This window comes from Lactuca saligna, chromosome 5 (genome assembly GCF_052625555.1).
Source record: "Lactuca saligna cultivar CGN05327 chromosome 5, ASM5262555v1, whole genome shotgun sequence".
In the NCBI taxonomy this organism is placed as follows: Eukaryota; Viridiplantae; Streptophyta; class Magnoliopsida; order Asterales; family Asteraceae; genus Lactuca; species Lactuca saligna.
In genome coordinates, this window is record NC_136421.1 from 251,044,026 (window position 1) to 251,068,847 (window position 24,822).

Below are 24,822 nucleotides of genomic sequence, written 5' to 3' on the forward strand. Positions count from 1 at the left end.
GTTAAAAACCTTAGAGAGAGAAAGTTTAGAGAGAAGAAATGAAGAAAGGTGTGAGATTTTCGAAATGGCTCGCATGCTATTTATAGTAAGTTTTTATGACACTCACGTCGTGAGTCTCATAAGACTCACGTCGTGAATCTCATGATTCACTCCGTAGACCTGCCATTTGCGTCCCTAGCTTCGGATGGTGGCCATGACACCTCACTTCGTGAGTGTCATAAAAGATCACGTCGTGAATTGAATCTTATCCTCTCGCAGATTGTAGATTCCAAATTATGACAGAATTCCGTGAGCGTCATAATTCTCACGTCATGAAGTGGATCTTATCCTCTCGCAGCTTCTAGATTTCGAATTATGACAGAATGTAGTGAGCGTCATAATTCTTACTTCGTGAATTAGCTAGTTTAGGGTTTTTAAAAGCTAAATCTTCGGAATGCCATAACTTTTGCATACGAACTCCGTTTTTGATGTTCTTTATATTCACGCGTAGGTGGAGATGTATTCTACAAGTTTCATTTAGATCTCTAAGGCTAAAAATTCCTCTATCCTAAATTCAGTATTTACGTCTCGCGGTGCCGTGCTGGTTTTGCTGAAAAACTTCGACGGGCCATAACTTCTTTGTTATAACTCAGATTTTCGCGTTCTTTATATGCACGGAACCCTTGAGACATATTCTAAAACTTGGTTAAGATTATTGATTATAAATAATCTTTTTTTCGAAAAGTTGTTTTCGACCCCTATTATCTCTAAATTGACTAGCCCGGATCTACGAGCGTTACATTCAGGGACTCATCAACCTGAATATCATCTAATGATACCACTGCATGCTCGTCCAAAACATACTTCCGCAACTACAAGACATGGAGAGTGCTATGAATCTGACTAGCTCCTCCGAAAGATCCAATCTATAAGCAACCTTGCCAACCTTGGCAATAACCCGGAATGGTCCAATAAATCGAGACCCAACTTCCCCCTCTTCCTGAAGCGAATCACACCTTTACAAGGTGAGACCTTGAGTAACACCATGTTACCGACCTGAAACTCCAACTTAGATCAGCGTCGGTCGGCATAGCTCTTCTGTGTACTCTGTGCAGTCTGGAATCCCTGCCTGATCTGCTGGATCATCTCTGTAGTCTGCAAAACCACCTCATTCCGACCCATGACCCTGTGGCCAACCTCTCCCCAACAAACTGGGGTGCAGTATCTCTACCTATATAAAAGCTTGAAAGGCGGAGCACCGATGCTGGAGTGAAAATTGTTGTTGTTGGAGAACTTAGCAGGGGTCGGTATGAGTCCCGACCCCCACCAAAATCTATGACGCATGCTCGCAGAATATCCTCGAGTGTCTAAATGGTCCGCTCACTCTGTCTGTCGGTCTACGAATGATAAGTCGTGCTAAAATGCAGCCTCGTGCTCAGTTCCTCATGAAACATCTGCCAAAATCAGGAGATGAACCGAACATCATAGTTTGAAACAATAGAGATCGAAACCCTAGGGAGAGCAACGATCTCGTGAATATACACATCGGCCAACTTCTCGGCCGACGAGCTCTCCCGAATTGCCAAGAAATGGGCACTGTTGGTCAATCGGTCAACGATGACCCAAATAGCATCAAAAACTTTTATTGTCTTCGGAAACTTAGTGATAAAGTCCATCGATATCTGCTCCTATTTCTACATGGAAACCTCCAGAGGCTACATCTTTCCATGCAGACTCTGATGCTCGGCCTTGACCATCCTGTAGGTCAAGCACGTCTCGACGTACCAAGCTATCTATTTCTTCATGCATGACCACCAATAACTCAATCTCATATCTCGATACATCTTGGTGGCCCCCGAGTGAATAGATCAGTGAGACTTATGAGCCTCCTCCAGCACAATCTTCCTGACTCCACCAGACACAAGAACATATACCGACCGCAACGGGTCAACAACCCATGACTATCCGGAACAAATATGGTAATCTCACCCCTGATCCTCTCAATCTTGCAATTCTCCTCTCAAAAACCCTCTATCCGAGCCTCGATAATCAAATCTACAAGTGGAGAATCCACAAATATCCTCATACATGTCAGCGGAACAGAAGGTCGAACCGACTTGCGGCTCAGGGCACCCGCCACCACATTTGCTTTATCTGTATGGTAAAGGATCTCGCAGTCAAAATCCTTGACTACGTCCAGCCACCTACGCTGGCTCATATTCAGGTTAGGCTGATCTATAATATGCCTCAAACTCTTATGATCCGTGTAAATAGTACAGAGAACCCCATAAAGGTAGTGTCTCCAAATCTTGAGGGCGAAAACCACCGCCCCCAACTCAAGATCATGCGTGGGATATCTCATCTCATGCGACTTAAACTACCGCGAAGCATATGCTATCACTCATCCTCTCTACATGAGGACTTCTCCATGCCGGTGATGGATACATCACAGAAAAGTACAATATCCTCAATTCCCTACGGGAGGGTCAAAACTGGGGCCTCACAAAGTCTCTTCCGAAGGGTCTCAAATGTAGACTGCTGCTCAGGGCCCCACCATAAATCCACCCCCTTCCTCGTCAGACGAGTGAGGGGTACTGCAATCTTGGAGAAATCCTAAATAAATCTCCAGTAGTACCCTGCCAAACCCAGAAAACTCCTGATATCCGAGGGATACTTTGGAACCTCCCACTGCATCACCTCCTTAATTTTAGCCGGATCAACCAAAATATCATCTTGTTTAACGAGGTGTCCAAGGAACTGAACCTCCTGCAACCAAAACTCACACTTCGAGAACTTAGCATAAAGCCGTTCTCGCCTTAAAACCCTGAGAAGCTCGCGAAGATGCTCCTCATGTTACTCCCTGGTCTTGTAATATACCAAGATATCATCAATAAACACAATGACCGAGTACAAGCCAATGCCACCATTCCCATTTAGACTGAAGAGCACGAACTGCAAGCGAGAGGACGAGGAAATCATGGACACCTTTCGTAAGGTGGAGATATATATTCCGCTGCTTGATATTATAAAATAGATTCCTCACTATGGCAAAATTTTAAAAGAATTATGTGTTTCAAAGAAAAGATTAAAAATAAATGAAACACTAAAAGTTGGAGAAAATATATCTTCTATTTTACAGAAAGATTTACCTCCAAAATACAAGGATCTGAGAATTTTCTCGGTCCCTTGTAATTTGGGTGACCTTATTTTTCCAAAATTCATGCTTGACTTGGGTGTTTCAATCAATGTCCTCCCATTATTAGTTTTTGAAAAATTAAAATTAGGATCTTTACAAAAGATCGGGAGTATCATTCAGTTGGATGATCACTCGAAAGTACACCCAAAAGGTGTATTGGAGGATGTTCTTGTCCAAGTGAATGAACTTATTTTTCTCGCTGATTTTTATGTATTGGACATGGGCAATGTGGATGTATTAGAAAAAAAAAGTCAATCATGTTAGGAAGAACATTTATGCAAATTGGTAAAACGAAAATTGATGTTTTTGCTTGTACACTTTCAGTGGAGTTTATTGGTGATGTGGTCAATTTTAATATATATGATGCTGAAAATCCAACTGATAATCTTTCTATTAACTTTATGGGTACCAGTAGTCCTTTTTCTGAGGATTGCTATGATTTTCTAATAATCTTGTGCAAAAATTATTTTTAGATAGAAAATTATCTAATGATGCATTAAAGGAGTTGAAAAGAAGAAAGTTTGGGGAGGTGAAGGAGAATATGATTTCTACTGAAGGGGCTAAAAAGAAGCTAACAGAAAAAGGCAAGATTGGGGAGGAGGATAAGATGATTTATGCTAAGGAAGAATCATAAAAGAAGTTGAAAAGACAAGATTTAGGGGAAGAGGATTAGAAAAACAAAAACAATTAAGAGATTGAAGAAAAACATATCTGAAATCTTTTTCAGTCTTGTGTGTAACTATCAGATCCACAAATCCTGCCATATCTAAAGGGATTCGGAGTTAAAGAAAAAGGAATCCCAACCTTACCAGTTAACACATATGGTTGGACAAATTCGAGCCAACAAATTTAAAAAAGGGCGGTTTTCCGGGAAGCAACCCGATGCATAGTTTTAATTTTTTCTACTTTTAATAAAGAGTGGATGAGGCTCCAAGCAAGCTTGGGGAAACCAGAGGATCTTCTAGGTTGCTAAAATTCAGATTTTTCACCAAAAACTTCGTCAAAATCAGAATTTTCTACAACATATCAGGTACATTCTTCCTAACTGCAACCTTTTGCTTATATATGTGTAATTGAGTTATTTATTTCCTACCCTAAGCATTGATGACAATGCTACATTTTAAGCTTGGGGAGGGGGTTAGTTAAAATTCAACGTTTTTGTTAAAAATTTAAAAAATTGCAGTTAAAATTTTTCTGTTTTTCTTTTTATTTAACTTTTTCTACATTGCATTTGCATAAAAATATGAGAAAATTCAACATATATTTTCTATTTTTCTGCATTTTATAAAAAACCAATTTTTTTAAAATTTATTTTATTTTCTACATATAAAAAAAATGAAAAAATAAAAAAAGGAAAAAGTTACATAAGATGATGACATTCTTCGCATTTGATAGCTCTGAAAAAAATAGAAAATAAAAGTCCGAAGTGACCATATCGATAGTGGTAGTTTCAATAATAGTTCTCATAACTACCGTTGCAAAACACCGAAAGTCAAGACGCTAGCTGTAAAAAATAAAACGAATAATATACCAAAACACTGCGTAAGCGGGGATAAAACAGTTTCATAACTAATTGCTTTGGAATGTATAACAAGAACCCTGTTGGATAAGTATGGACGCCAAAAAACATGGCCTTATTTTTTGACACTTAGTAACCCTCGCGGTAACAGAGAGCTTTATATTGTATTCACACAGCCAACAACAAATGAAGAAACGAGCAAAACTGCCATATCTAAACTCAAAGTGGGTACAAACTATCAAATTCGATACCCAATTGAAATTAATAAAAAAAACAAACACGAGTTTCTCTTCTCTTGATTCACCAACGAGATCACAACTAATGGAGCTAATGATCGGAAAAGTTACCAGAAAGCTCCATTCTAATCCTTTCTCTCTCTCTCTCTCTCTCTCTCTCTCTCTCTACACACACACATACTACACATACATATCACAATTTGGGCTCCATTTAAGGAGAATGGTGCATGATCTAAGGGTAGAAAATTCTAATGCAGGTCACGACAATAAGCCCTCAGCGAAGCTCCATTCACACTTCTCGGCTATTAGGGGAAACATGGAACCACTTTCGAAAATTAGCAGAAGTGACCCTTGAGGTTAGCGCTATGAAAACTTTTCCTTGAAACTTGATTCCCTCTTCAAAAGAAGTTTCCCATAATTACTATGTGGACCCTCGACTTATATATATATATATATATATATATATATATATATATATATATATATATATATATATATATATATATATATATATATATATATATATATACACACACACACCATTTATTAATATTAATAAATCTCACTTATTTACTTTATTAATTACTTGGCTAATACAAAACTTTAATCTTATAAATACCCCCCTTTAAAATAAAAACCTAATGATTCCTTAATTATATATATATATATATATATATATATATATATATATATATATATATATATATATATATATACTTTATTAATTTATTTGTTTATTTTATTTTAAACGAGATGTTACATTTAAAGATCAAGTAGATTCTACTGGTTTCATGGAATGATGCTTCAAGTTTGGATCCATCAAAGTCACTAAATTTCTAGACTATTATAAGTATAAAGTTCCAATCTTTCTATCTAGTTCGTTATATCTTGTCTTGTGTGTGTGTGTGTGTTGGGGGGGGGGGGGGAGGGCACTTTTGGTCCATTTTATGGGTGATATTGGAGTTGAGTGGACTCGAACATATTTTTATCAGTTTAGAATGCTTTTGGACATCATGGACTAGGAAAGTTGTAATCTTTGGCCTTCCCTTATAGCCATGGAATTTATCTTGGTCCTTTAGGTAATTTTGGTGTATTATAGTTTAGATCTTAAAAGCTCAAGGCATTGTAAGGGATAGAGTTGGGAACTTTATCCATCTAGACATCTTGATGACTCATATATGAAAGTGGGAGACTTGGACTTAATAGATTAGGTTAAGAAAGATGCACTTTTAGGTCCTTGTGAGATAAAAAGTCTACATCTTGGTGGTTTGGAACGTCCTAATGGATAAAGTTAGAGACTTTATCCATTAAGACCTTGTAAAGGAGCAGATATGAGCTTTAGATATCCTAAAGTCAGAAGAAAATGGATTAAGCTCATTTGGGTTGTTCAGACGAGTCCCCACGGTGTGGCCTTAGGTTGCCACAACATGGTGACTAGGAGAATCATCAACTGTTTTGGCATTTTGTGACCACGATGTGGGCAAGGAAGGCCACGATGTGGAGGGTTGCTGTTGGCAATTTTGACCTTAGCTTTTACTATTGACTTTTAGACCAGTTTGACTTTTGGGTAAACTTAGGTATTTAACATCCAAATTTTTGAGACCAAAAATTTCATTTTAATAAAGCGGTTTATAAAAACATTTGTAAACATCAACGATTAACATCCGTTCATAAAAACATAACCACATGTCTCAAAACCATGTCATACAAATAGTAATATTGTTAGAGTACAATCCCAAGAACATCATAATGTGGAAAACATGTGTGTGTGTGTGTGATGCGCAACTACCGCGTCGGCTCCTTCCCATTCGCTGAAGAGGTACCTGAAACAAAACTGGAAACTATAAACATGAAGCTTAGTGATTTCCCCCATCATACCACATATCATATGCAACACATACGGAATAACATAGCTGGGTACTAACTACCCCTTCGGTCCTGTCGACCGATACTTTGCCTAGCATATCCGGGTGATGGCCTCCCTTTCGGTCCTATCAACCGGTACCTTGCCTACATATCAGGGTGCTGGACTACCCCTTCGTCCTTTCAAGCAGTGACCTTGCCTAGGATCCATATTACATGTAAAGTTACAAACTTGACGTTCATGCATGGGGTATTTAGCTCAAATGGTCCTAAAAAGTGGTTTATATGATGCATGGGACTCCCATGGCCACTAAGTTGGCACCTTTATGCAATGGGGTCCCTTTAAGGCTTTGGATCCAAAGTTATAGATCCCAATCAAGCTTGCACCCATGAATGGTTCCATAAAATGCTTTATAAAACCCTAACTTACCCCATGGAGGGATCTAAGGAAGGAATAAGCAAGGTATAGACTTTATACCTCAAATGAGCTGGAAAAGTGGAAAAATCTCTAGATCTACTTGATTCCCCAAGAACCTTCAATCTTTCTCTTCTTTCTCTAGCTTTAAAATCACAACAAACACACAACTATGGCTCAAGAATACTCAAAATGGGCTAGGGTTTCGTTAATGTCGTTTGGAGGTGATGGAGTTTGTAATGAAGGCCAGTTAAGGTGTTTAAATAGGGTGCAAACCCTTAAAATTAGGGTTTCATCCTTATAGGCCTACTCATTGAGTCGGGACATATGACTAGGTGAGTAGGTCCTTCCACCCGTGTCCAAAATTTGCTTCCACTCGACGAGTTGGGGCCTCCAACTCGCCGAGTCCCAGAGTAAAATGCAAAAATTTATATTTAAAATGCATACCATGAACCGAGCACTACAAATCTCCACCACTTATTCTAGAATTCTTTCTCGAAGTCTGCTACTGCGCCAGGAAAAAGCTCGGGGTAGTGCTCTCTTATTTCCTCCTCCAGCTCCCAAGTCCATTCTGAACCCTTGTGGTGCTGCCATTGCACCTTCACCAACTCGACCCTCTTGTTCCTCAGATCCTTCGACTTCCTATCGAGGATAGCTATTGTCTGCTTGATATAGTTCAGACTATCATCCACTTGAATATCCTCTAGAGGTACCACCGCTGAGTCATCTACCAGACACTTTCGTAGTTGGGAGATATGAAAGGTGATGTGAATCTGGTTAAGTTTGGATGGTAGATCCAACCTATACGCCACCTTGCCCACCCGGGCTGTAACCTTGAAAGGACGAATGTACCTGGGGCCCAAATTGCTCTGCTTCCTGAATCGGATGACACATTTCCAAGGTGACACCTTCAAGAGGACCATATCCGCAACCTATAACTCCAGGTCCGAACGGTGCTTGTCGGTATAACTTTTATGCTGACTCTGAGCAGTCTGAAGCCTGCTCTAAACCTGCTAGATCCTCTCTGTCATCTTGAGTACCACTTCGGTACTCCCCATGACCCTCTTTCCAACCTCACCGCAGCATGCGGGGTCCTGCACTTCCTCCCGTATAAGATCTCGAAGGGAGGACGGTTAATACTTGCGTGGTAACTATTGTTGTAGGAAAACTCTACCAAGGGAAGGTGGGTATCCCATCTACCACCAAGGTCTAGAACACAAACCCGTATCATATTCTCCAATTTCTGAATGGTCCGCTCGCTCTGACCATCCAGTTGCGGGTGGAAAGCAGTGCTAAAGTGCAGACAAGTACCCAACTCATCATGAAACTTCTTCCAGAATCTGGAAGTGAACCGCACATCTCTGTTAGAAATTACAGAGACTGGCACTCTGTGTTGTGCTACAACCTCTTGAATATAATTGCCAGCCAACTTCTCGGCCGAGATACTCTCCTAGATTGGTATTACGTGGGCACTCTTGGTTAACCAATCCACGATGACCCAAATCGAATCCACTCCCCGTGCGGTCCTGGAAAGCTTTGTGATGAAATCCATAGTAATATCTTCCCATTTCCACATAGGGATATCCAAAAACCGCATCTTTCTGTGAGGCCTCTGGTGCTCTGCCTTGACCTTCCTACAAGTCAGACATCTCTCAACGTACCAGGCTATTCATGTAGGGCCACCAATAGTCAGGATGAAGATCTCTATACATCTTTCTCGCCCCGGGATGGATAGAAAACCTGGATTTGTGGGCCTCATCCATTAAAATCTGTTTCAGTCTGCCCCAGTACACAACCCAAACCCATCCATTCAGGGTCAGCAGCCTACGACTGCCAGAGTCAAACGAGGCCACTTGGCTTATGATTCGCTCGCACTTCCGGTGCTCCTCATTCAAACCGTCGACATACGCCTCTTGGATCGGCTCAAACAATGGAATCACTACTGTCATCCTCAAGAAAATGTCTCTAATCGGGGATGTATTGCGACTAAGCGCATCGGCCACAACGTTGGCCTTCCTCGGGTGGTAGAGGATCTCACAATTATAATCCTTCACCACATCTATCCATCGACGCCGCCTCATGTTCAGATTCAACTGATCCATGAGGTACCTCAAACTCTTGTGGTCCATGTAAATGGTACATCGGACCCTATAGAGGTAGTGTCGCCAAATCTTGAGGGTGAAGACAAACGACCCCAATTCCAGATTGTGTGTTGGGTAGTTCACCTCATGAGGCTTCAACTTCCTCGAAGCGTAGGCGATAACATGCCCTCTTTGCATCAATATCGTGCCCAACCCTGAGATGGACGCATCGCTGTATACCACAAAATCCTCCACCCCCTTTGGCAGGGCTAGAATCAGCGCTTCACATGGTGTCTGTCTTAGTGTCTCAAATGCTACCTGTTGCTCAGACCCCCAACGAAAGACCACGACTTTCTTCATCAACAGGGTCAAGGGTACGCCTATCTTGGAGAAGTTCTGAATGAATCTCCGGTAATAGCTTCCTAATCCCAGGAAACTTCAAAACTCAGATGGAGACTTTGGAACCTCCCATCTCATCACCGCCTCTACTTCGTCCGGGTTAACCAAAATACTGTTCTGGTTTACAAGGTTCCCAAAAAACTGCACCTCACGTAACCAGAACTCGCACTTAGAGAACTTGGCGTACAAGATCTCCCTCCTCAGGGTATCCAACACCTCTCGTAAGTGCTCCTCGTGATGCTCCCGCATCTTGGAATAAACCAAGATGTCATCAATGAAAACTATCACATACCGATCCAATATCGGTCTACGTACGCGGTTCATGAGATCCATGAATGCGGCAGAATCATTGGTGAGCCCGAAGGGCATCACCACGAGCTCGTAGTGGCCATAGCGAGTCCGAAAAGCAGTCTTATGTACATCCTTGTCTCTAACCGTTATCTGATGGTAGCATAACCGCAAATCTATCTTGGAAAACTAAGATTCCACCTGTAGTTGGTCGAAGAGATCATCAATCCTCGGGAGTGGGTAAAGGTTCTTAACCGTTACCTTGTTCAACTCCCAGTAATGTATACACATCCGATACGACATGTCCTTCTTCTTCACAAACAGGACCGGGGCTCCCAACGGTGAACTGCTCGGTCTATTGAATCCCTTGTCTAACAGCTCATGCTGCTATGTAGACAACTCCTGCATCTCAGGAGGAGCCAACCAATATGGTGCCTTGGCTATCGGAGCTGCACTAGGGACTAGGTCGATCCTGAACTCTACCTGTCTCTCCAGAGGTATTCCAGGAAACTCCTCTGGAAATACGTCCAGGTACTCTCGCACTACTGGCACGTCATTGATGGTCGTCATTCTTACCTCTCGGGTATCCATAACATAGGAGACATACCCTACGCTACCCTGCTGGAGGTAGCGCCTACCTCTCGCTATTTAACATAAAGTTAGTCAACGTTGTAACCTCTCGCTCTGAATCACCAGCTCTCCCCCACTTGGGGTCATGACTCGTACCAACTGCTGCGCACAGTCGATCACTGCCCCATAGGGGCTCAACCAATCCATGCCTATAATAACCTTGTTCCCACGCAACGGAATGGGAACCAGGTCTACTAGGTAGTTGTAGCACCTGGTTTCTGGTATGTAAATCTTAATTGAGTATTTTTCTTTTTAAGCCTTAGACTCGGCGAGTCATAGGTCCGACTCGCCGAGTAGGGACGAGACCCCGGGACGCGTTTAAGTTGGCGACTCGGCGAGTCCATATCCTAGACTCGGTGAGTCACCGCTGTTGGATGAAACCCTAACTTTCTGGGGTTTACACCCCATTTAATCCCCCTTTTCCGCCCCAGGCCAGCCCCCATTCACCCCCTAGAGCTCCCAACCCTCGTTTAAGCTTGTTCTTTGAAGAGTTGAAGCTTTTGTTGTGTGTTCTTGAAGGTTTTGAAGAAGAAGGGAAGTAGATCCAGAAGAAGGGAAGCCATCCAAGCACCAGTGTGTTCTTTTAGCAGTTTCTTTGAGGTATATCCCATTTTCCCCATGTTTCTATGCTTAAGGCTTCATTTAAGACATTCTTGGATCATTTCCAAGCTTGTATGTGCATGATAATTCGAAATAAGTTGATTGGTCTCTAGATCCAAGCATAGTTGAGCTCCAGGAGCTCAGATCCACTACCTTTATGAGCCCATATTGCATATAAACCTTGGATCTACTATTTTGGTGCATATTAAACCCTAAAAATCCCCTACATGGATATTTACACGTAAAGTTGGAAACTTTACGTGTTATTCATGCTCTAGGAGCCCAGATCTACGAATGACATGGATTGGATTCGAGCAAAATCGCATTTTTAGCTCTTGCATGGAGCGGACTCGGCGAGTCGCTCATCTGACTCGGCGAGTCCAGTCGCGAGTCTCCGGGTTTGTCCCATTTTTGCTATGTCGAGTCGCGTGGTGAGTCCAGGAGGGACTCGGTGAGTTGGAAGCTAAAACTCACCCATAGTGGAACTCGGTGAGTCAATGCCCAGACTCAGCGAGTTCAAGGCAATCTCCTTAGATCAAGATCAGACTCGGCGAGTTGTTCATACAACTCGGTGAGTCACAGTATAACTTGTTCATCGGATGAAGATGAACTCGGCGAGTTGTTCATACAACTCGGCGAGTAGGATGAAGGACTTGAACATCAGTTTGGAAGGAGAACTCGTCGAGTCGACGTCTAACTCGACGAGTAGAAACATAATTCAGGACAGTCGTTTGGACATAGACTCGGCGAGTTGGCGAGCCAACTCGGCAAGTCGGGTCAACTGGAAGTTGACTCTGACTTTGACTTAGGGCATGATCAGGGGTAAAATGGTCATTTTACCCAAGGGTCAGTTAGCAGTTTTTGACTAAGTGTTTGGTGGGAATGCAGTCGGAGGATTTCTGGAACAGCAGCAGCAGCAGTCAGACTATTCCCACGAAGATCAACAGCTACTCCGAGGTGAGTTACCTTCCAGTAGCTGTGGGTCTAAGGCCACAATGCCGACCCACCAGTAGAAGATGTATGATAGATGATTGTCTTTGTGATATCATCTAGGTTTGCTACTACCTGATATGTTATATGCTAGCATGATATGTTGTATGTAGTAGAGTTCGGTCGTTAGGACTGAAGGGTAGTCAGACGCCCCAGATACGTCTGACAGTATGTGATGATATGTTTGCATGCTGGCTTGTTATGTTATATGCGATAGAGGTAGTAGGAGGGGACTAGTCCCCGAGTTCGGTCGTTAGGACCGAAGGGTAGTCAGCACCCCAGAATGGCTTGACATGGGTAGGTCGGCACCCCAGAATGGCTTGACACGGGTTGGTCAGCACCCCAGAATGGCTTGACATGGGTAGGACGACACCCCAGAATGGCCGCACGGGTAGTCGGCACCCCAGAATGGCCGTACCGGGTAGTCAGGTGCCCCAGAATAGCCTGGCAGTATGTATGTTATGTGTTGTATGGTATGTGGTATGATGGGGGAACTCACTAAGCTTTGTGCTTACAGTTTACAGTTTTGGTTTCAGGTACCTCTTCATCAAAGGGGAAGGAGCTGGCTTGGTAGCGGCACATCATGCACACACATTGGTTTCCGCATTTACTAGATGTCCTTGGGATTTATACTCTGATGTTTCGATTGGTTGTATGACTTGTCTTTAAAACATGGTTTATGTTATGATGTAGTTTGGTCAAACAATATTTTATCTATTAACATTTTCTAAAAGTAATGTTTTTAAAAACGAAATTTTTGGACGTGAAAATTGGGTCGTTACAGTAGTGCTCCTCATACAGTCTCAAAACACAATCCTTGAAAAGCTGTACTACTCGTATTGATTAGGCGTCAGCAATCTCGACCTCTAGAGGGCAATCCAACATGCCCGAAGACTCAGGGAACCTCTTGCTAAGGGCAAGAGAGACAAATGATCGAGTAGCCCCTGAATCGAACAACACTTGACCTGGGATACCGTTCACATGGAACGATCCTAAACAACTCATTAAACATATACATAAATATCATAAACGACAGAAAATAAGAGCTAGGGAGAAGAAAACATACTTGTCACCACATCGGGTGTGGCACGCGCCTACTTAGCGGTCTATTGGAAGGCCCATCTCCTCACCACCAGAGTATCTGTCTTGCCCTATCGGCCATCCGTAAGCCGCAGGGTTGCTGGAGCTGGCACCACCACTGGCGCTGCTGCTGCTATTAATCTTGGGCAGTCAGCCTTTTTATGACCCTTCTGATTGCAATGGAAGCAAATCAGTTCTGATGTCTGGAATGTGCGGGTAGGGGTAGTACAATCCTTGCTAAAGTGCCCGATCTTTCCACACTTGTATCAGCCCGATGATCCCAATCTACATACCCCCTCACGAGTCTTGTCGCACTTCCCGCAACGGTCCTAACCCTGTTGGCCCTTCGACCTAGTGTAGGATCCCTTGGGCTTCTTCCCTGAATTCCCAATAATATGCCCATCTCCTGCCTTCCTCTTCTTGAGGTGATCGATATGAATCTCCCTCTCCCTCGCCCTCGCAATCATGTCATCTAATGTCGGACATGCCAAGTAGATGACATGTTTCTGAATTTTAGTCCTCAACATGTCGTGATAGCGGGTCTTCCACATATCCTCATCCCTTGCATACTGAGGCACCAATAAGGCCCTCTCCCAGAACTTGGCGGTGATCTCCGCCACTATCTCTGTCATTTGTCTCATGTCAAGGAACTCCCTGGCCAGTTGCTGGAACTCCACAACCGGTGCAAACTCTGCCCTAAACCGGGCCACAAAGTTTGACCAAGTTATGGCCTCAATGGTTGAGGCTCCCAGAGAATCACCAACTAACTCCCACCAATCTCTAGCTCTATCACTTAAACAACCTGTAGCATACCGGACCTTCGACCCTTCAGGGCAGAAGCACGTCAACTGAGTAGACTCCATGTCTGTAATCCATCCCTAGCAACAATGGGGTCCTTCGCCCCGTGGAAGTTTGGCGCACCACACCCCCTGAAGTCCTTGAAGGAGAGTGTGCGTGTCCCTGTCTGGCCAGATGCCATGTCGCTCCTGAATGCCTTGAGGCATTCCTCCATCAGCTCGATGATCCCTTCCTTGATTGACCTGAAAAACACCGATGTCGACTCAAGGATGCCTCTCATGATCTCTGTAACGACCATAAAATTTCAACCAATTTTAACTTTTCAAAAAACAACCCATTTTCTTAATGTTATTACAAAAAGGTTTTCAATACAATTAATATCAGGGTCTTCCCAGAATCACATCATAAAACATAATCATGAGGAGCGGTACGATCACGCCTTTGCCTTGCCACGGTCTCCTGAAGAACCTGAAAAACATTAAACCACAACTGTAAGCCCGAAAGCTTAGTGAGATACCCCTAAAATACCAACCACACATACCACACACGCATAACATGCCATATCATATCAGAACACAAAACAACCATGCACTTCGGGTCCACTGTGTGACTAGTCCGCCGCACCGACCTTCAGTCCACCTAGTCCACCCTCCAAGTCTAGCCATACATATCGAGTCTACAGTGTGATTGGTCCGCCCGCACCAGGCCTTCAATCCACCTGGTCCACTCTCTGAGTCTACAGGATGACTGGTTCGCCCGCACTGGGCCTTCAGTCGATCTGGTCCACTCTTCGAGCCTCGGCACGTCTGGTCCGCCCTCTTGGGGCCTACAGCCTATCCGGACCGCTCGCTGGGCCTTCGGGACAACCGGTCCGCCCTGGGTATGTTGGCCTACAGCACAAAGCAGGACCCGCCTCAACCCAACCCCAGTCCAACAACCATGTGCACATAACATTCAAGCATATAACAATTTACATTCAATCAACCGATCTAACGGATCACATAACATAACATTCTCCTAACTAGGATACCGACCTAACCGGTCACTAGCATAATACCATCCTAACTACCAGGATGCAAACATAGCAAAGCAATAACATAAAAATGATACCCGGATCTCAGTCCGATAAAAGGGCCGGCCTTGGTGCCTTAGATCCTGTTGATATAGTGAGGATACCTCACCGTGCAACTGCCGAAACTCTGAACTGAAGAAACGGATTCCCGAATCATCGCCTCACCGAAAATCCCGAACTATCCGAGGCAACAAAAATAACCATTAGTCCCAACACAATATCCTTCCAAGGGTAAATGGACCAATTTACCCTTAAATCAATCTCGTCCATAACTAAGGCCCACAATCAAAATATGAAAGGCTCATCACTAGATAAGCTCTCAAGCCCACTAATGGCCTAAAGACCAAAAGTCCGAAGCAAAGCCTAATATTGGCCCAATTTACCGAATTAGGCCCATCTCTCTAAATGGGCCTAGATCCCAGGTCCATACAATTATAGAGTCCAGAACACTACATCCATAATGTCCACCCACGGCCCAAACTCTAATGGCCCAATAACAGCCCAAACTCTAAAGGCCTAAACGAAGAACTCAACAGAGGGAGTACGCTGGGCGTACCCCTCTTGGTACGCTGGGTGTAACTCAAAGTTCACGAGTTGGAATTGGGACTCATAATCACTACGCGGGGCATAATCTCGCTGACTTCAAATCCTCATGGGTTCTTAATGGCTTAATCTCTTAAGTCCAAACTTTAGATCCATAGGCCAAATACACCTAGGACTCATAAAGTCTTAAACTTTATTGCTTGGGACGTCTATAAAGCTCTTAACCCAAGGTCTTAATGCATTAAGATCTACTTACCTCACACATGGAACAACCACAGCCCTTGGGACCTCATTTTTCTCACTCAAGACCTCTCCTAAGGTCTGAAAGGACAGATAATATCAACCAACTCGAAACATGCATCAAGATGAGGACTTTTGGGACAAGAATGGTGTCAATACCTCACAACACATAGATCTATTCAATATAAATGTCAAGCAAGAAGCTTTATACCTTAGATAGGCTCCAAAGGATGATGTCTTTCTAGATCTATAAGCTCCAGCCGTTCCACTCCTTCTTTGACAACTTCTCCTTTCTTCCTTTATGCTTTCCTTTGCTAATCCAAGCTTTCCAAGACCAACCACACCCAACAATGGAGGTAAGACGGATATTTAGGGTTTCTGAGGGTAAGAGAGTGTCTATGGAGGCTGAGGAGGGAACCATTATGTTCCTTATATAGTGGTTGCCCTTAAAATTAGGGTTTTAAGACTCTGAGAGTACGCTGGGCGTACCTTTAGTACGTTGGGCGTACCTCTAGTACGTTGGGCGTACTCGACCTTGCACACGCATCCATTTACTCATTATATTGGGCGTACCCACGCGTGTCTCATGCATGCATGGCTTACATTGTCAACCTTTTCCATTAAGGGCCATAAATGCCAATATCTTCCAAGTGCCATAACTCCCTCATTCTAGCTCCGTTTTCGAAGAACTTTATATCCACGAAGAGGTGGCGAGAAGCCCTACGCTTCTAGATACATACCCTGGTCTGAAACCTTCTCAGATGAAACCCATTTCCTATATAAGGACCAAAATACCATTCCTCTTAAATCCCGGGGACTCATAAATAAGTACTTTAAGAACGGGGCGTTATAATCTCAAACGCAATAAACTCGTGTAATCCCTCATCAATTGACTCGGAACCTGAACCCAAACCTGATCCTAACCATGATCCCGATCCTCCTGCTCCGTGACACATAATCACCACCATTCTGAAACAAAATACATAAGTGTCAGGGTCATACATAATCTTGAGAGGCCTGACACACTCTACAAGTTCCACGATTCTATCTTGGTACTCCTTGATTCGAGTACAGATCCTCTACTTTCAGTAGTACGGTCCCATATTACCTTCCACATCTATCCATACTTTCCTCAAGGATTGCTTCGACTTCACCAAGTCCTTTCTACTACTGCTGCACTTTGTGATAATCTCATCCTAGGCTTACCCTAGGGTAGCTCTCCAACCCACTCTCCGCCATTAGCTGCATAAGAAGTCCCTGTCATCTCCCCTAACTAGCTTGCAAATACCATTACATATTACTAAGACCATATAATTCTTAGAATGAGAGGTCTCTCCCTACAATGGTTAGACTTAGACCATATAATACTTAGAACGAGAGCTCTCTCCCTACAATGGCTAAACCTAACCTTATGAAATTATTTAGTCATCGTAATATGTAACTTAGCATATTTGTTTACTAGTTAATTAAAGATAACTAGAACTCCTAATAGCACAAAGCAAGCAACATTCAGGCATTGAGTAACCCAAACCAAGCATATCCTATCCAGGCTATCATATTACTAACTACTCAGTACTATCATGCAGCTCAATAAGCACATACAACAGGCATATCATGCAGCTTCCAAGATCCTTAGCCCTATCTAGCATGCACTTCTCATAATCTTATCATATCATAGCATAAAATGTATGGGTATCTTGGGAAAAAACTTACTTGAGGTCGGCCGGTTGCACGCATCACACACTTTGTTCTTTCTCAAAACTCTTTATTTTAACTGTTGGAAAAACTATTTTCTTGTGAAAGAAATATCTCAAACCCTCAATTTGAGTCCAGACACCCCCGAAGGTGTGTCCAAGTCCCTCAAACCAACGCTCTGGTACCAACTTGTAACATCCCAATTTTCGAGACCAAAAATTTCATTTTAATAAAGCGGTTTATAAAAATATTTGTAAACATCACCGATTAAAATCCGTTCATAAAAACATAACCACGTGTCTCAAAACTGTATCATACAAATAATAATATTGTCAGAGTATAATCAGAACATCATAATGCGGAAAACATGTGTGTGTGTGTGTTGCATAGCTACTGCGCCAGCTCCTTCCCTTCACTAAAGAGGTACTTGAAACAAAACTAAAAACTGTAAGAACGAAGCTTAGTGAGTTCCCCCATCATACCACATACCATATATAACACATATTGAATAACATAACTGGGTACTAACTACCCCTTCGGTCTTGTCGATCGTTTCTTTACCTGGCATATCCAGGTGTTGGACTCCCCTTCGGTCCTGTCGACCGGTACCTTTCCTAGCATATCAGGGTGCTGGCCTACCCCTTCGGTTCGTTTGACTGGTAACCTTGCTTAGCATATCCGGGTGCTCGCCTACCCCTTCGGTCCTTTCGACCAGTACTGGGGACTATTTCACCCCTTACTCTACCACATAGCATCCTAGTGCATAAATGTACAAGTCATATACTGCCTAACTTATTTGGGTGCTGGCATACCCTTTCGGCCCTATCGACCGGTACTGGTGTCTATCCTACCCCTTCTATCACATGCCACATAATATCATAGCATATAATCATAATAGATAACAATATACCAGATAATTATCACAAATGCAATTATCCATACTATAATTCTTACTACTGGGCTGACCTTGTTGCCTTCGACCCACTTTTACTAGAAGGTAACTCACCTCAGTGTCGTGAAGTGTCTAAACTTTCCTCGTCGTCGGGATCAACTCCTATCAACTCCTATACACAATAATCTTCCTTAATTACCATTTCATACTCTTAAACCCTTTCGAAGGTCAACTCAGGTGAAAGCCTAAATCAAGGTCAACACCTTGGTCAAAGTTAACTCTAGGTCAAAGTCAACATCTGGTTGACTCAACTCGTCGAGTTGACCCACCAACTCGCCGAGTCTTTCAAGAGCTCACCGAGTTCTCCTTCAAACAAAGTTAGGACCTTCTAGAACGGACTCGTCGAGTTCATCCTTGAAATCGTTGAGTTCTGCATCATGCCAGATGGCACATCTAGTCCTGGACTTATCGAGTTCTTAATGAATTCGTCGAGTTCTTCTTCATGCATTTGGGGCTTAGTCTTGAACTTGAACTCGCCGAGTTCCATGATCTTCAGGTCCACAATGAACCTAACTGGCTGAGTCTTCATCCAACTCAGTACATTGTTCATTATTAGAAAAGGTTTGGGGAAAACTACAACCCAACTCGCCGAGTCACATGAGTGACTCGCCGAGTCCCTCCATGTCCAAAACTATTCAGTCAACTTTAGTCTGACTTCATGCATTCAAAACATATATCTGACCTCCTAGTGTCCATATTACACGTAAAGTTACAAACTTGACGTTATGCATGGGGTATTTGGCTCAAATGCTCCTAAAAAGAGGTTTATATGATGCATGGGACTCCCATGGCCACAAAGTTGGCACCTTTATGCCATGGGGTCCCTTTAAGGCTCAGGATACAAAGTTATAGCTCCCAATCATGCTTGCACCCATGAATGGTTCCATAAAATGCTCCATAAAACCCTAACTTACCCCATGGAGGGATCTAAGGAAGGAATAAGCAAGGTATAGACTTTATACCTCAAATGAGCTGGAAATGTGGCACAATCTTTGGATCTACTTGCTTCCCCCAAGGACCTTCAAGCTTTTTCTTCCTTCTCTAGCTTCACAATCACCACAAACACACAACTATGGCTCAAGAATACTCAAAATGGGTTGGGTTTTGTGAATGCTTTTTGGAGGTGATGAAGGCTATAATGAAGGCCAATTAAGGTGTTTAAATAGGGTGCAATCCCTTAAAATTAGGGTTTCATCCAGACAAGCCTACTCGTCGAATCGGGGTATCTGACTCGGCGAGTAGGTCCTTCCACCCGTGTCCAAAATTCGTTTCGACTCGACGAGTTGGGGTCTCCAACTCGCCGAGTCCCAGAGTAAAATGCAAAATTTCATATTTAAAATGCGTACCAGGAACCAATCGCTACAAGGTAGAAATGAGTTTTTGACTAAGGATTGGTCTTGGTTTGGTTTTAGGAAGACGGGGTTGATTGTTTTGATACTGAGGTAGCTGATGGGCTTACGTTGAGAAGTTTAGGTGAGTATTCTCATTGTACTTGTGGATTAAAGGCACCAATGGCGACCCACTGGATTGTGTGATGTAGAATGCTAGCTGTCTTTATGACTCTTACTTGTATAATTGGTTTGAAATACACCCTAGGAGGTTGATCCCATTATTGTATGATTGGGTTGAAATATACTCTAGGACTGGGACCATTATTGTGTGTTTGGGGGTGGAACATACCCTAGGCCTGGACCCACTGATTTTATGAATATGGTATTTTGGAGACCTCACTAAGCTTTGTGTTCATGATTTTATGGTTTAAAGATTTTCAGGTACTTCCAATTTCAAAAGGAAGAGCTTGACTTGATCGCACTGCATCCCATAGAGATTTATTTCGTAATGATTACTTATGATCTTACTATGTTGTTTTGAGAATACGTTTACAATGATCATCTTTTGGGACAATGAATGAATGGTTTTGATTTATTTAAATGAAAATTTTACTAAGTATTTTTTGGGATGTTACTAGTTGGTATCAGAACCTCGGTTTGAGAGATTCAGACACACTCTCGTGTGTGTCTAAACTCAAATTGGTTATTTCTAAAATCTCTTAAAATAAAATGATTTTTTAAAAATGTTTTAAAGAGGAAAAGGGTGCGATTTGTGCAATCAGTCGAGCTCAATTAAGTGGTTCCTAAAATACCCATACTTTTTGATATGTTTAGTTATATTGTGTTATGCATACTTGAAGTTAGAATAAGGATCTGCTTAGGGTTGTATGCTAGAATGCGTGCTTAGGAGAGATGCATTTTATGCTTGATAGTGGGTAGGCTAACGATACCTTCAGGAATTGCATGATAGAATGGCTTGATTTGTGATGCATTATCGCCAATGAGGAATTGGATGCTATGTTAGATTTGGAATCTATGTTGGTGTAATTGATTTCTAAGTGTATGCTTTAAAAATTGTATATGATTAGGATCATATAACCCTAAAAGGACTGATTTCGCTTTATTTCCTGTTCTTTGTCTGGTTGTGGGCTTAAGGTAGAATCATTAATTCGACAGTGTATGTGATCCCATTTTATGTATAATTTGTATGCATAAGGCAACCAACAATATTGATAGAAGTTCCTATCATCGTAGAAGCAAGTTAGTTGGAGGATGACTTTTTTTGCTTTGTGGCCTATAGAGTTTTACTGTACAAATGTTGTTTGCTTTGTGCTTTGTGGGACCCATATTGATGTGGGCTAACTATTAAATGAATGTGATAAGTTACATGCTGCAAATGTTAAATAGTTTTAAAATAATTGATTTGGCCCTATTGTGTAGCGCTCATTTGAATCTAATCGTTGTAGGGTTGATTCTTTTATTGGAAAGATTATTTAAGTTTTGGTGCATGTAATTGTATTCATGAAGTAGTTAGCTAATATTAGTAGGGTTTCTTCAACAACTAATGACAGGGTGAGGTGGGAATCATACAAATTGCTCAACGGGTTGTAACCTATATATATATATATATATATATATATATATATATATATATATATATATATATATATATATATATATATATTATTAAAATCATACAAATTTACAATAAATAAATTACAAAATTAAAGTTAAGTTAAAATATTTAAAATAATGCAGCCTTCTAGTACTGAAAATAAAATATTACAAAATTAAATTTATAAAAGATAATAAAATTTCCTTAACATTATAAAATTTCATCTACCTTTAATATCTCATATCGGTTGAGAATATTCGTAATTACCTTCCAAATTATTAGCTATACGTAGGAATAAACACCTATTGATACGAAAATGACGTTTGGATTGAATATGTTTGTATAAACAATCATCGGAAAGTAATCACATACCAAAAGTGTGTGTGTGTGATGTTACAATCCATGCTTATTTAAATTCTAATATTCTTGATGGCGTTTAAAGTTTCAGCTTGTTGATCCAACATGGGAACTGATGTTTCTAGGAATGAGTGAAAAAAATATATCATCCCCGTCCCATGAAGATGAAGATAAAAAATTGATCATCATTTAATTGTGGTTGTGTAGCATGTATAGCAAGTTTTGTAAAAAAGATATGGTATTTGTAGTGTGAAAGTAAAATAAGATAATATTTATAGGTAAATATTTGTATTTTTTAATATCAATTTTTTTTGTTTAAATGCATCAAACGGTCAAAAAGACTCTTACCTCTCTCTCTCTCTCTCTCTCTCTCTCTCTCTCTCTCATTGTCGGACGTAAAACCACCAACTCGACACCATGATTACTCCTAGCTAGAAATGGTATTCACGCATCAAACATATGCCAAATCACACTACTCCACATAGCCTTATTATTAGGATAGTTGAGCCTAACCATTTTTTATGTTGTAGCATGTGAAATATGTTTCTTCTTGTACCGTATTGCATGTATTTGTTTCACCATATTGTTAGTATTGACTTTCTTCTGTTATACATGTTGCAATTTTTTTGTTTGTTTGTTTTCAATAGCTACCAACTCTTTGGTGTCTTGATGTTGTTTCCTTACATGTTCGTTTTTGTCATATATCGAAGGTCATTTATATACAATTTATATACAAGTTGGTTTTTGTGAAGGTCATTTATATGTAGCAGTAGCCCTTCTATGAGTTATGACTTATGAGGTATAACTGCTGAGGTCCACCTACATTTACGGCTTTACCCCATTTGAATGTGATAAATAGGGTTTGTTGTTGTTGCTTTTATGTTGCCTATGAGTCACATTAGGTTCATTTTCAGGGACTGGACTTATCTGAAAGGTCTAATCTTGAACCCATTTACTGTTGATCCAATAAAATATTATCTCTGCATAAAAAAGTAACCCATGAACAGTAAACCCATAGCAAAAAAAAAAAAAAAAAAAATACATATATGTGTTAAAAAACTATTTACCTATTACACTTTATAAATAGCGAGTACGATGTACCAAATATAACATTACACAATAAAAAAAAATATCAATCCTTCAATCGATAAACCAATTCCAATTTCACATTTGGATTTTCACGAACATGGAATCAATAATAACAGATAGATGGCAAATATTGCTAGTGATTGGTGAATGATACTTTAAACATCTGAGTTACAGACACCATCCGGTCAAGCTCCGGCGGAGGAGCCGCCTATCCGAAGTGGGCGAGATACGCGTCGGCCAACATGTGTCCAAGTTGAACCTGAGCTGCCGTCGTTAAATGGAGGTTATCTTCTTTCAGTTCCAATCCTTTCGCATCAACACACACCACATTTGGTAGATCAATTGCTTTCTGTGCTTCTCTTATTACCTCTATGTAGCCATCACCCGATGCTAGCGCCACCTGATTACCCCCAAAACCCCCCGAATCAATTCACTGAACGAATCATGGAGATTAGATGTATGATCGGTGAGATTAGTAAATAGTAATTGACCTGAATAATCGGCAGCGATGGTAGTCCAAGATCTGATCGAATATTGTGGATCAAAGTCTCCATGTTCGTTTTATAAGATCCAGCAGCGTTTTGCGACGGCGCATCGCTCTCGCCTTGGTACCAAAGCATCGCTTTGATCTCTCCACCACTACTCGCCGCCGATTTCGCCCTCCGCACCATGTCTTCATATAACTTTTCCCCTTTGGCCCATTCCTTGATGGCAGTGCCACCTACAGCGCACGGCACGAGATCTATTACTCCGGGGATGTAATCCTTTACGGCGTTAGCAAATGACATTCCGGGGCCAACTCCGCAGGTCTTCTTTGTGTCGATGTCGGCATGGAGTGGCTCCTGGGCGGTTTCCCAGATTAGGTTAGCGTTGAGACGGTGGATAGTGGAGGGATCAGGTTTACAATCGTCCGGGACTACCCCATCCCAACGCTTGTTCTTAACGCCGCCGCGACCCGCCATGTTGCTCTGGCCGGATAAGATGAAGATCTGTTTTTTGACGGTGGTTGTGGTGGATTGATCATCTTTCTGGGTTGAACTGGAAAGACCCATTGTTGCAGTTGTTCAGTAGTTCACGAATTATGGATTCGATTGAAGGGGTTTTTATCTTTTATGAATCAAGAAGGGCTTTGGATTTGTTATTTTGCATGAATCATCCATCTTCTATTGATGAGCCCATGTACACAATGGCCCATGCTCTTGCCAACAGAAACATTAGTAATCAAATTCTTTGATTGGAAAAATCACACTCAACTAAAAAAGAATAGCATTATATAAAAGATTGATGCACCCTTACGCCATGTTTCAATTTTCAATGGAATAGAAAGCGAAAGTTGAAAAGAATAGAAAAAAGAAAACAAATGCTAACGACCTATGGTTATACCCTTCATCTGTAGTTTTATCATTAAATGTTTTGGAAAGAAAAATTAGTTGTCACTGAAAAGTTGGTTGATAACAATTATTTGCAACCATGTTTTACAAATGTTACTCATGTTACCGAGTCTATTGTGTGATCTTTGATCCGAGGTGGCGTGCTAAAAAGTTTGTTGATAACAAGTAAGAGTGTTCTATATAAGAATGTAAGAGTGGAGTGTGAAGGATACTTGTAGTTGTTGGTTTAGAGGTTTTTTTATAATCGTTTTTTGGGAAGAGACTTGTCCTATCAAATGTGACATGGGTTTTAATGGTGTACCTGGGTCGGCCTCCTAGACCGATACCAACCCAATCACAACAGGTCAATGCATAAACTACAAAAATGCAGTGATTCAAAATAATTAACCCACAAGACAATACCAATATACGAAGAGCAAAATTTTCCTAAAAAATCATATCATAAGAGTTGCGTATAAGCACA

The 24,822-nt window shown here is 41.6% G+C and overlaps 1 protein-coding gene across 1 annotated transcript; it reads right to left on the reverse strand.

Annotated features, from left to right (window-relative positions):
* Positions 1-22,909: 22,909 nt before the first annotated feature.
* LOC145047344 (carbohydrate esterase, putative (DUF303)) lies at positions 22,910-24,212 on the reverse strand. Its single transcript, XM_078995599.1, has 2 exons — positions 23,460-24,212; positions 22,910-23,368 (listed from the first exon to the last, which is right to left on the reverse strand). The coding sequence occupies exons 1-2, from the start codon at positions 24,018-24,020 to the stop codon at positions 23,177-23,179; spliced, it is 753 nt and encodes a 250-aa protein (XP_078851725.1). The 5' UTR covers positions 24,021-24,212; the 3' UTR covers positions 22,910-23,176.
* Positions 24,213-24,822: the final 610 nt, after the last annotated feature.

Excerpts from the sequence above, each read along its gene's own strand:
- LOC145047344 (XM_078995599.1), bottom strand. The coding sequence starts at position 24,020 with ATGGGTCTTTCCAGTTCAACCCAGAAAGATGATCAATCCACCACAACC. Across the intron at positions 23,369-23,459 it reads CATCGCTGCCGATTATTCAG|GTGGCGCTAGCATCGGGTGA; the intron begins GTCAATTACTAT and ends GGGGGTAATCAG.